This window comes from Ursus arctos, unplaced genomic scaffold (assembly GCF_023065955.2).
Source record: "Ursus arctos isolate Adak ecotype North America unplaced genomic scaffold, UrsArc2.0 scaffold_12, whole genome shotgun sequence".
Taxonomy (NCBI): Eukaryota; Metazoa; Chordata; class Mammalia; order Carnivora; family Ursidae; genus Ursus; species Ursus arctos.
In genome coordinates this window covers 36,617,587-36,630,498 of record NW_026622786.1, presented here as the reverse complement: position 1 = coordinate 36,630,498, position 12,912 = coordinate 36,617,587, and the positions used below count along the sequence as shown (strand labels likewise).

At 36.0% G+C, this 12,912-nt stretch overlaps 1 protein-coding gene across 8 annotated transcripts in view; it reads left to right on the top strand.

Annotated features, from left to right (window-relative positions):
• The window catches only part of SPATA1 (spermatogenesis associated 1), a 54,985-nt gene that overhangs the window by 9,891 nt on the left and 32,182 nt on the right, over window positions 1–12,912 (top strand). The window contains exon 1 of one of the 8 annotated variants that reach the window (XM_048220334.2): window positions 3,174–3,341. The exons of the other annotated variants lie outside the window; for them this stretch is intronic. Within the exon in view, the coding sequence (XP_048076291.1) occupies window positions 3,306–3,341 (36 nt within the window). The 5' untranslated portion in view covers window positions 3,174–3,305. Of the gene's footprint in view, window positions 1–3,173; window positions 3,342–12,912 lie in introns of those variants that run through there. 8 annotated transcript variants of the gene reach the window in all.

Below are 12,912 nucleotides of genomic sequence, written 5' to 3'. Positions count from 1 at the left end.
TTAACTTTTGTTTGTCTAGGAGACTCTATCTTTCCTTCAGTTGTGAATGATAACCTTGCTAGGTACAGTATTCTTGGTTGTAGTTTTTTTCCCTTTCAGTACTTTGACTATATCATGCCATTGTCTTCTGGCCTGCAAAGTTTCTGCTAAAAAATCAGGTGTTAGATAGCCTTATGGGGTTTCCATGTGTGTAACTAGTTGTTTTTCTCTGGTTACTTTTGAAATTCTCTCTTAATCTTTAGTTTTTTGACATTTTAGCTATTATGAGGCTTGGTGTGGACCTTTTTGTGTTTATCTTATTTGGGGTTCTCTCTGTGCTTCCTGCACCTAGATGTCTGTTTCCTCACCCAGGTTGAGGAAGTTTTCAGCTATTGATTATTCAAATAAGTTTTCTGCCCCTTTCTATTTTTCTTCTCCTTCTGGGACTTCTACAATGGAAATGTTAGTATGTCTGATATTGTCTCAGAGTTCCCTTAAGATTTCCTCATTTTTAAAAATTATTTTCTATTTTGCTGTTCAGTTTGGGTATGTTTCATTTCTGGTCCTCCAGTGTCTTCCCAATTACTGATCCGTTCTTCTGCGTCCCTTAATCTGCTTTTGTTTCTGTCTAGTATATTTTTCATTTCATTTATTGTATTCTTCAACTGTGGTTGGTTTTTTCCTTATATCTCTGTCTCTTTCTTGAAACTCTCATTGGGTTTAGCCACTCGTCTCTGTGGTCTGGTGAGCATCTTTATGACCGTTACCTTGAACTCTTTATCAAATAGATTGCTTATCTTCATTTCATTTAGTTCTTTTTCTGGTTTTGTCTTCATTTAGACAAATATTCCTTTCATTTAGACCATATTCTTCTGTCTCCTCATTTTATTTCAATTTCTGTGTTTGTTTTTATGAATTAGGTGAAACAGCAACCTCACCCAGCCTTAAAGGAACGGTGTTGTGTAGGAACCTTCCCTGTGTAGACTGCATGTGCCTAGTGGCTTTGGCTGGCTGCCTGTAGCTGGAGTGAGATACAAACTGGGAATTTTGTAGCTCTCTGCATCAGGGCCACCCAGTGGGGTGGCTAGTGCTGAAGTAGGCATGGACTGGCAGTTCCCAGGGTTCTTAGCACCAGTCGTTGAGTATCAGAAATTTTTAAGCTCAGTTTTCCAGTTCTGCTACTCACTGCCAAAATCATTTTGAAAACATGGTGATAAGGCATAATAGGTGGTTCTCTAAAGTATAGATCAGATAGATCAAAGTTGGCAGATAAGTGATATATCTACTAGCACTTACTCCTTCTCAAAACCATAATTGACTATGATAATCTGTTTTTGAGATATTGAATCCTGAGTTCATCTCCCAGTTCTGATTCCTAAGGGCTCATCTTTTGATGCTATGCCATTTTGTTTCTGGCCAGCTAGGGCCTGGTCTTCAGCATTGATCCAGTCATAAATGACAATGGGAGTTGTAAATCAAAACGTGGCTGCTTTTTTCCCTTTAGAAGGGATAATGTAGTGGGGCAGTTTACCTGAGAACAGTATTAAAGCAGGGCTTGGTTGATGTCTTAAGTTTGCTTAGTTAAAAATTTGTTGTAAATGAAAATGTCAAATTTTTAATGTATCTGCAGAAATTAACAATCCCAGCCTCCCAATTTTCACACCAGTACCAATTTGCATGCCTGTATACTGTAGTTCTTAAAGGTTATTGCAACTAATTCTTATGTAATAAGAATGTTACCATGTATGTATCTGAGTTGTGTTTTGTTTAGGTTCATAATATAGGCTAATAGTTGTACAATGGCAGAAAGAGCCTTTGGATAGTTATGGAAATATCTAAATGTTTTTTAAAAAAAATACTGATGTAATTTAAATAGTGTTTAAGGTGGTTAAAATGATAAATCACATTTTAAGTTTTAATTACGGTAAGAAATTTACATAGGAAGCAATATATGAAACTAACTTGTTTAAGAGATGTATGGGGTGCCTGGGTGGCTCAGTCAGTTAAGTGTCTGACTCTTACTTTTGGCTCAGATCATGACTTCAGGGTTGTGAGGTTGAGCCCCATGTCAGGCTCCGTGCTGAGTGGTGTAGCCTACTTAAGATTCTCTCTCTCCTTCTCTCCCTGTCCTTCCTCATCTGTGCATACTATGTCTCTCAAAAAAAATTTAAAAATAAATAAAAATAAAAGATGTTTTGTCTCAGGATATAATTTTCAAATTTTGATACCATTAAAACAAATAGTGATCTCTGGTATGATTTCATAAAGCTGTAATCAGTACCAAATCACAGAAATTTTACTTTTTATTTGATTTACTCACTAATTTAATATAAATCAAGATGAAGCAATGCTTTGGAATCTTGGAAAGACTTCTGGTATTGGTATCTTTTTTCATCCTTAAAGATTGTCCAACTTTGATAATTCTTTTTTATAGTAATTCAGCTACCTTATTTTTTTATTATATATTTATATAATTTAAATTTTACTGTGTATTTTTTTTTTTAAGATTTTATTTATTTATGTGACAGAGAGACAGCCAGCGAGAGAGGGAACACAGCAGGGGGAGTGGGAGAGGAAGAAGCAGGCTCCCAGCAGAGGAGCCCGATGTGGGACTCGATTCCGGAATGCCGGGATCACGCCCTGAGTCTAAGGCAGACGCCCAACAACTGCGCTACCCAGGCACCCCTACTGTGTATTTTTGTAACCTGTTCTAAATCCTCAGAGAAAAATAAAGGAAACAACACACAAACATAGCTTAAAATACTTAAAGACTGGCATTTTCATCAGGAATAATCGTTCACATTTATTATTGAGGTATCCAAGCCTAGGAAGAAATACATGTGGTAAAATGGTTTTCATCATTCTGTAGCCATTTGTATAAATTTAGTCTTTCCACTTCCAGAAACATAGTTCTATGTAAAATACCATATATATTTAACTTTAATTTTCAAACTTGAGAAAATGAATTGTTTAGAATAGTAAAATATGCCCTGATCACAAGTCTATCATAATATAACTTAGCACTCTATTTAGTTGTATAGGATATATGTTCATTTCATTGCATTACCAGTTCTACTTACTAGTAGTATGTCTTTTTTAATTACTATAATTAGACAGTATACATTCCTAAGTTTTCATTTTTGGTCTATTTTAAAGCCTTTTGTGTTTTTCTTTTCACTTTTCGAATGAATCAGAGACCAGAAATGAGTGGAATGCTATCTAAGTCAAAAATCTGTTTCGACCTTTATAAATACTACTTAAATGAAGAAAGATAAAAACCCCACAAAATTCCAACTGATAATTACCCCATTCAGACACTGGTGAATATGTCCCTCAGTCCAAGCCGACCTTCCTCCTCAGAGGTAAGAAAATCTTTTAAGCTAAAATATAAGAAAGACTTGCTTAACATTGCTTTTGAAGAGTTCTGAGAAAGAAAAAATATGGATTATATAAAGTCTTAGATATTAACTCCACTGTGTATCTATCTCATTGTCTGATTATAGTTATTTTATTATAGTTCTTTCCTCTCTAGCTAGTTGTACTGGAACCCCCAGGGCATTGATCCTATCACTTTTTTTTTAATTCTTCACCTTGTGATGCCCTTCATAGCTTAAATACCATAGAACAGTCTTGATTACTCTCTTGCTCATACTTTTGACTCTTTGCCTCTCTCTCATTTCATCATACTGCTTGGCAAAACAAAAACCCTGGTTTATTGAATTCTTCACCTCTGCTATACCTATAACTACAATGGAACGTGGTTGGGAAAAAAGTATACCAACATGAAGACTGTTCTCATTTTAAAGTCATGACCATGAATCCAAACTAGAACCTTTTGCTGGGAGGCAATCAGACTATCTTCCACTCACTCACTTACTTTTCTACTGTTCTAGACAACTATTTCATTCATCTCAGTACCTTCTCCATTTTCTCTTTAAACCAGCTGTAATCCTTTCATTCCACTACTGCACCAAAATTGCTCTTGTTAAATTCACTTCTACATTACTAAATATGTTCTTTAATTTTTATCCCACATATTCTGATCTATCTGTGCAAAACAATTGACATTGTTGATCACTCTTCTTTGATGTAATTCCTTCACTTGACTTTTAGAATACACATATCTTGGTTTTCCTTCTACTTTCCTTGGTGTTCATTTTCAGTCTTCTTTGCTGGTATTTCTTCTTCTTGATCTCCTAATATTGGAGAATTTCAGGGGCCAGCTCTTTTTTTTCTTCTGTATCTGCACTCATTCTTTGATGACCTCAATCAGTATAATAGCTTTAAATACCAACTTTCTGCTAAGGATCCCCAAATTTATATCCCCAATCTAGTCTTCTTTCCCAGACTGCAGATATGTATTTTTAGCTGCCTACTTGACATCCCCACTTGGATGGCCAGTAGACATCTCAAAATTAGCATGTCAAACTGAATTATGGATCTTTTCCCCCTCCCCTATACATGTTCTATTTGATTTTCTCCATTTCAGGTGATGGCAAATCCATCCTTTGAGTATCTAAGGCCAAATGCCTTGGAGGTGTACTTCTTTCTCAAACTTCATTTCCAATGTACTCTGACTTTAGCTTCAAATTATATAAAAAATCTGACCACTTCCCATCATCTCTACTGCTAGTACATTGGAGTGAGCCACCATCATCTCTTACTTTAATTATTCAGATAGCCTCATAACAGGTTCCATTTTCTTGTCCCTTACAACCTAATCTATTATCCCTTTAATAGTTACTGAATATAGCAAAATTTGCAAGTAGGACATTGTATGTGTCCTAATGTGAAGCAATATGAAATACAGGGCACCATTTATAAAGTATTCTTGCCACTAGGTGACTAATTTACATCAGTTGAAGGCTATACAGTAACTGTTTACAAGAGATAGAGGACTTCATTTCAGAAATGCTTGTAGAATGAGGTTGGCTGGGAAGATGGTGGAATAGGAGGACCCCAAGCTCACCTCATTCCATGGATACAACTAAATAACATTCATGTCAGTGTAAATAACCCAGAAAATGACATGAAAAAGACTGGCAGAACAAACTCTTCAACTAAATGCAGGGAAGAAGCCACACCAAAGGAGTTAGGAAGGACAAAGACATGGTCTGAAAGCAAAACAGACCATGTCCATCCTCAGTGGGCAGAGAACCAGTGGTATGGATGGAAAATGGAGCTTCACACCAGGGAGCCCACGAACAGGGAGGATGAATCCCTGTAATACTTGCCTTTGTAAATGAGAAGAGCTGGATTTCTTGAGTTCTAACAATCAGTGTGACTTAAAGCCTGGAATTTTAAAAATCAGCAGGCTCTACTCTCAGAGAGGACAGAGGGCAGTAGGAAGTGGAGTTTGGAAAACTGCATGGGCTGTTTTGTGAGCTCCTTATGGTCAGGGAAGGAGAGTGATTTGCTCATCTCAGAGCATAGCCCAGAGATACAGGGATCACCAGGAGATCCCTCCAGGAACAAAGGAGCTGGCAGGTGCCATTTCCCTCCCCCAACCCTCAGAATAGACAGTGGCCACTTACAGGAATCAGTGTGGTGCCAAAACTTGTTACTAACTTGCTTGCACCAAGCCCTGCCCTCTCGTGCTTTGGCAGATCAGCCCTTCGCAGTCCCACTTGCCTCAGTCCTGGTGCTGCACGTTCCTCCCCCAGAAGACTGGTGCAAACCCTGCCAACACCAAATCTGCTGACCCATGCATTTTGCAGGACTGGACTTCCAATAGTAGCAGGAGCAGGCCTTGTTTCACAAGCAGATGACCACATACCGTGTTAAAATAGGGGACATCAGTGAGACTCTTAACAAAGAGATTTAAAAAAAAAATGAAGAACACAGTAAATGAAATTAAAAATACGTTTAATGGAATAAATACCAGGCTAGATGAAGCAGAGGAACAAATTAATGACCTGGAAGATAAGTAATGGAAAGTAACCAAGCTGATCAAAGGAGAGGAAGGAAAATTATGCAAATTGAGAATAGTCTTAGGGAACTCAGTGACTCCATCAAGCATAATAACATTTGCATTATAGGGATCTCAGAAGAAAAGAAGAAATAAAAAAATTACATGGAAACAAATGAAAATGAAACCACAATGGTCCAAAATCTTTGGGCTGCAACAAAAGTGGTCCTAAGAGGGAGATTTATAGTTTATAGCAATACGGGCCTATCTCAAGAAGCAAAAAAAATCAGAAAACCTAATCTTACACTTAAAGGAGCTAGATAAAGAAAAACAAAACCCAAACCCAGCAAAAGGAAGGAAATAGTAAGGATTAGAATAGAAATAAATAACTTAAAAAAAAAAAAAACCAATAGAACAGATCATTGAAACCAGGAGCTGTTTCTTTGAGAAGATAACAAAATTGATAAACCTCTAGCAAGATTCATTTTTAAAAAAGGACCCAAATAAACAAAATTACTAATGCAAAAAGAAATAACGCCACAAAAATACAAACAATTGTAACAGAATATTATGAAAACCTCTATGCCAACAAATTGGACAACTTAAAAGATATGGATAAATTCCTAGAAACATACAACCTACCAAAACTAAAGCAGGAAGAAATAGAAAATTTGACCAGACCAATGACCAGCAATGAAATTGAATCAGTAATCAAAAAACTCCCAGAAAACAAAAGTCCAGGTGACTAGATGGCTTCACAAGCAAATTCTATCAAACATTTAAAGAGTTAATATCTATTCTTTTCAAACTACTTCAAAAAATACAAGAGGAAGGAAAATTTCTAAATCCAATTTATGAAGCCAGTATCAACCTGATCCCCAAACCAGATAAAGACACCATAAAAAAAAAAAAAAAGAACTACAAGCCAGTATTGCTCATGAATATAGATACAAAAATCCTCAACAAAATATTAGCAAACCAAATCCAACAATACCTTATAAAAAAGTCATATACCACAATCAAGTGGGATGTATTCCTGGGTTGCATGGGTAATTCAATATTCACAAAACCATAAACGTGATATGTAATATCAGTAAGAGAAAGGATGAAAACCATATGATCATTTCAACAGATGCAGAGAAAGCATTCGACAAAGTACAACATCCATTCATGATTAAAAAAACTGCAAAGTAAATCTAGAGGGAATGTACCTCAACATAATAAAGGCCTTATATGAAAAACACACAACCAACATTATACTCAATGGTGAAAACCCGACAGCTTTTCCCCCAGGGTCAGAAATAAAGTAAGGACGTCCACTCTTTTATTCAACATAGTACCGGAAGTCCTAGCCATAGCAATTAGACAATATAAAGAAATAAAAGGCATCCAAATTGGTAGAAAGGAAGAAGTAAAATTTTCTCTGTTTGCGGATGGCATATTATATATAGAAAACCCTAAAGACTCCACCAAAAAACTACTAGAACTCATAAATGAATTCAGTAAAGTCACAGGATACAAAAATCAATGTATAAAAATCTGTTGCATTCGTATACACTAATAATGAAGCAGTAGAAAGTGAAATTAAGAAAATAATCCCATTTACAATTGCACCAAAAACAATAAAATATCTAGGAATAAACTTAACCAAAGGGGTGAAAGACCTGTACTCTGAAAACCGTAAAACACTGATGAAAGAAATTCAGGACGAGGCAAAGCCATTCCATGCTCATGGGTTAGAAGAGCAAATATTGTTAAAATGTTTATACTACCCAAAGCAATCTACAGATTTAATGCAATCCCCATCAAAATACCAATAGCATTTTTCACAGAACTGGAATAAACAATCCTAAAATTTGTGTGGAACCACAAAAATCCTCGAATAGCCAAAGTGGTCTTGAAAAACAAAACTAGAGGAATCACAATTCTAGATTTCAAGTCATATAACAAAGCAGTAGCAATTAAAACAGTATGGTACTGACATAAAAATAGACACATAGATCAATGGAATAGAACAGAAAACCTAGAAATAAACCCACAAGTTATATGGTCCATTAATCTTTGACAAAGAAGGAATGAATATACAATGGGAAAAAGTTTCTTCAACAAATGGTGTTGGGAAAACTGGACAGCCACATACAAAAGAATGAAACTAGACCACTTTCACCATACAAAGAAATAAACTCAAAATGGATTAAAGACCTCAATGTGAGACCTGAAACCATAAAAATCCTAAAAGAGAATAATTTCTCTGACATTGGTCATAGCATCATTTTCGTAGATATGTCTCCTGAGGCAAGGGAAATAAAAGCAAAGATAAACTATTGGGACTACATCAAAAGAAGGGGCTTCTGGGACGCCTGGGTGGCTTAGTTAAGTGTCTGCCTTCAGCTCGGGTCATGATCCCAGGGTCCTGGGATCGAGTCCCATGCCCGGCTCCCTGCTCAGAGGGGAGTCTGTTTCTCCCTCTCCCTCTGCCCCTACCCTCTGCTTGTGCTCTTTCTCTTTCTCGCTCTCTGACAAAATCTTTAAAAAAACAAAAACAAACAAAAAAATAAAGGACTTCTGCACTGTGAAGGAAACAAAACTAAAACGCAACCTATGGAATGGGAGAAGATACTTGCAGATAACATCCACTGAAGGGTCAGTGTACAAAATATATAACAAACTGATACAACTCAATACCCGAAACCAAATAATCTAATTAAAAAATGGGCAGAAGACATGAACAGACATTTCTCCAAAGACATCCAGATGGCCAACAGACACATGAAAAGATGCTCAATATCACTAATCATCAAGGAAATACAAATCAAAACTACAGTGAGATATCACTTCATACCTGTCAGTATGACTAAAGTCAAAAATACAAGAAACAAGTGTTGGCAAGGATGTGGAGAAAAAGGAATCTTCTCGCACTGTTGGTGGGACTGCAAACTGGTGCAGCCACCATGGAAAACAGTATGGAGGTTCCTCAAAAAATTAAAAGTAGAATTACCCTCCAATCCGGGAATCACACTACTGAGTATTTGCCCAAAGAATACAAAAACACTAATTCAAAGGAGTACATGCCCTCCTCTATTTATTATAGCATTATTTACAGTAGCCAAACTAGGTAAGCAGCTCAAGTGTCCATTGGTAGGTGACCGAATAAAAAAGAAGTCTTTATATATCTTTATATACAATGGAATATTATTCAACCATAAAAAAGAATGGAATCTTGACATTTACAGCAACATGGTTAGAGCCAGAGAGTAAATCCTCACCAAAATAAGTCAGAGAACAACAAATAGTATGTGATCCTACTCATATGTGGAATTTAAGAAATAAAGTAAATGAGCAAAGAAAAGAAGGGGAGAGAGACAAACCAAGAAACAGACTCTTAACTGTAGAAAACAAACTGATGGGTATTGGCGGGGGGCGGGGGGAGGTTGGAAGAATGAGGAAAAAGGGGGATGGGGATTAAAGAATACACTTTTCATGATTAAAAAATGATTTTAAAAAAGAAACTACACTATGTTTAAAAAAAGGGATTGGAGAATTAAATGACATCCTAAGGAGATGATAAGGTAAATACAGAATGGAAAACATTCTTTAGAACAACTGGCCCAGTCTCTTCAAAGTTAATGCCATGAAGGGGGGGGGGGAGAAAACAGGTCTGGAAGAACTTGTGGATTAAGATCTTTAAGGAGGGAACAAACCACATGCAAAATGTTATCCTTGATTAGATTCTAGATTGAAAAAACATTGAGGACAAATGGACAATTGAGGAAATTTGAATATGGAATGGATGTTATTTTACATTAAGGGATTGTTAATTTTCTTAACTGTGAAAATGGTACTATGATTATGTTGGAGAAATCCTTATTTTTAGGAGATGGCTGCCAAAGTAGGAGTATAATTTCACAATGTCTGATTTACTTTGAATGGTTTATCAAGAAAGGGATAGAGGATGTAAGGACAGTCTGTGACATCTGTCAGCCCATTGATCGCCAGGGTTGATTTGACTGATCTGGTTGCCTAGGTGGGTGTCCTCTTCCTCCCTCACAGCTCCATGTGCATCCCTCCCAAAGCTGCATGCTGGGTTGAAGAGGAGAACCTTCCCCAATAAGGGGAACCATTCTTCGGTCAAGGGTATACAAGCAGCTGCACTCCCCTGCTAGAACCTTGAAACAAGCTCTCAAGGTTCATTTGTAGGAGAAGGTAGAGTAGTCAAGCTTCCAAGACTTCAGACACATCCAAATAAGGCACTGCATGTGGCAGTCTGCCTTTAAAAAAAAGGGGGGGGGGTGAGAGAAAGTAAATGTTAACTTTTGAATCTACAGATTTGGGTATTCATAGTAATATTCCTTTTATTTGTATGTATGTTTGGTATTTTTCATATTAAAATAACAAAACTATAAAGTGAATGTCAGATATTGTCCTTCTATTAAAACCCTGTATTGGCTTCCCATTTTCTGAAGTGAAGATCTTACAATGGCCTGGAAAACCCTATTTATTTTGTTCTTGTCCTCCTCATTACTTTATCTCTTGTCCTCCTTCTTACTTTACCTCTTATTGTTCTCTGCTTCAATCATTCTAACATTCTCTCACCTTAAGACCTTTGTTTTACAGGTGCTTGGGTGGCTCAGGCAGTTAAGCATCTGCCTTCAGCCCAGGACCCTGGGATCAAGCTCCCTGCTCAGCGGGGAGTCTGCTTCTCCCTCTCACTCTCCCCCTGTTCGTGCTCGCCCCCAACCCACTGACTCCTCTCTCTCTCTCTCTCAAATAAATAAAATCTTAAAAAAAAAAAAAGACCTTTGCTTTAGCTCTTCTTGGAACTCTTTCCCTCTGCATCATCACTTGGCTCATTGTTTCTTCCCCTGCAGTCTTTACTTAAATCTCACCTTTTCCATAAGCCCTACCCAGACTATTTACAACTGAAACCTACTTTTTATCTTTCCAGTTTTCCTTACCCTGCTCTTCTTATCCTTTTCTCCAATACTTCTTTCTCATGTGCTGTATAACTTATCAGTGTTTTATATTTATTGTTTATTGTCTCTGTCCCTCACAGGCCTGGGACTAGTCTGAGGCAAATGAGTCACTTGCCTTGGGTGCAAAATTTAAGAGGCACACACAAAAAAACCTCCATAATATAAGTAATCAATACAAGATTTTTTTAAATGAAAAACTGATGCAAAAAATCCATAATAGCAACATTTTCAATAGAAACAGAACCTGATAGTGCCATGCCTAGGCATTTTGGAGCCTGAGGCGAAAAGCAAAATATGTGCCCATTAATATACCTTTTAGTATATTTTTAAGTGATTAATAGTTTTGATGAAAATGTTACTGATGAGCTTGCTTCCATGAAAGCCAGGAAAGTAAAATTATAACAAATTAATGTTTTGATATAAATAGAATATTGGATCTTAATGTGAATTTTAATATATACTTTTGAAATTTTCAGTATTTTTTTTCCAACTACTTGGTTATTCTGGAAAAAGTTGACCATTAAGAAATGTGTTTGGTTGTTTGTTTGTTTTTTAAGAAACATATATTGAAGTTCATGTTTTTCCTTTTCCCTCAGGCTCTAATAGTATTAAATTCTGTCTATATTTAAATTTTCGATATTTTGTTTATTATGAAATTGTTTGCATTGAGTAGTGGTGTGGGTTTTTTTTGTTTTGTTTTTTTGGGTTTTTTTTTTAGTTATTTATCTTGATTACTGAGGTTTTGGTACAGCCTTAAATTTTGTACCTGAGGTGAGTGCCTCACTTGCCTCACCCTTCTTCTTGTCCTGATACCTTGTTAGAATGTAAAGCTGTACACAGGCAAGGATCTTTGTCTTATTGACTGCATATTCCTAATGCCTAGAACAGTGCTGGCACATGGTAGACATTCAGTAAATATTTGCTGAGGGAATGAATAAACACAAATTCACTATAAATCATTTAACATAAATGTTTTATTAACTATATTTTCTCTGTATTGCCTACTCAATTATGGAATTAAATCTGTAGGAACACTTTGAATTATAGTTCATGAATTATTATAAAAAATATTGACAGAATTTACTTGGTTTATAAAAACAGAGTAAAATGTTTAGTTCAATAAATATTTTTTCCTGTAAAATATTAATGCATCTATATAAAGGATAAGGTCATATTTACTTAAGTCTTCTGAAGGTTTTGCACATATTTAATTATGTAGCTATTAAATATTATAGTATTAATAGTATAGTGTAGTGTTAGCTATGAATAGTATCATATAGCTAGGGAATTATCTTTTAAATGCTCTGGTGTTCAAAAGATAGCATATGGCAAAGCTCACATCAGATCTATACATATATCAAATGTATAGAAATAATTTACTTAGTCTATAAAAACAACTTGAGCAAAACAGTTCAAAAACGAATTTTATCTCCTATAAATGATAGGTCATATTCAACTTTTTAAAGTTTTTCTCAGATACTTAATATTGTAGAGTATGATCATTTAAATTTGAATATGCAGTGAATAACTTCATTAGACTTAAAGATAGTAATATTTGCTGTAATTGTTCTGTTTCTGTTGTAGTAATCTAAATATTCTTCCAAATAGGATTCTAATTGAGGTTTAACAAAACACTAATAGAAAAGAAAGTGGTATTATAAGCACAGGCAAGCTAAGCTGACAGACATGACCTATGTAAGAACAACCATTTCCTTCCCTATCACCATCAGGAATAGGTTCTTCCTAGAATTCTGGGAAACAAAAATATTTCCCAAACCACAGTATTCACACTTTTGCGCTTGCTGAGAACTAGCAATTATCACAACTATGTTATGGTAATAACAATATATAAAGTATAAGGATTCCACAAGATCACCCCAGCAGAACTGAGTAGGTAGGGATCAGGGGAGAGGAAAAGGTTAGTAACCAGAAAACTGATCTTGGTGGTCTGGTACTCAAGCCACAGAAAGAGCACTGTATGTCAGAGATGTTAGGGTACCCTAGGACTACATGTGTGACATTGTTTCTAGGGAGAAGATGCTCTCCAAGTGC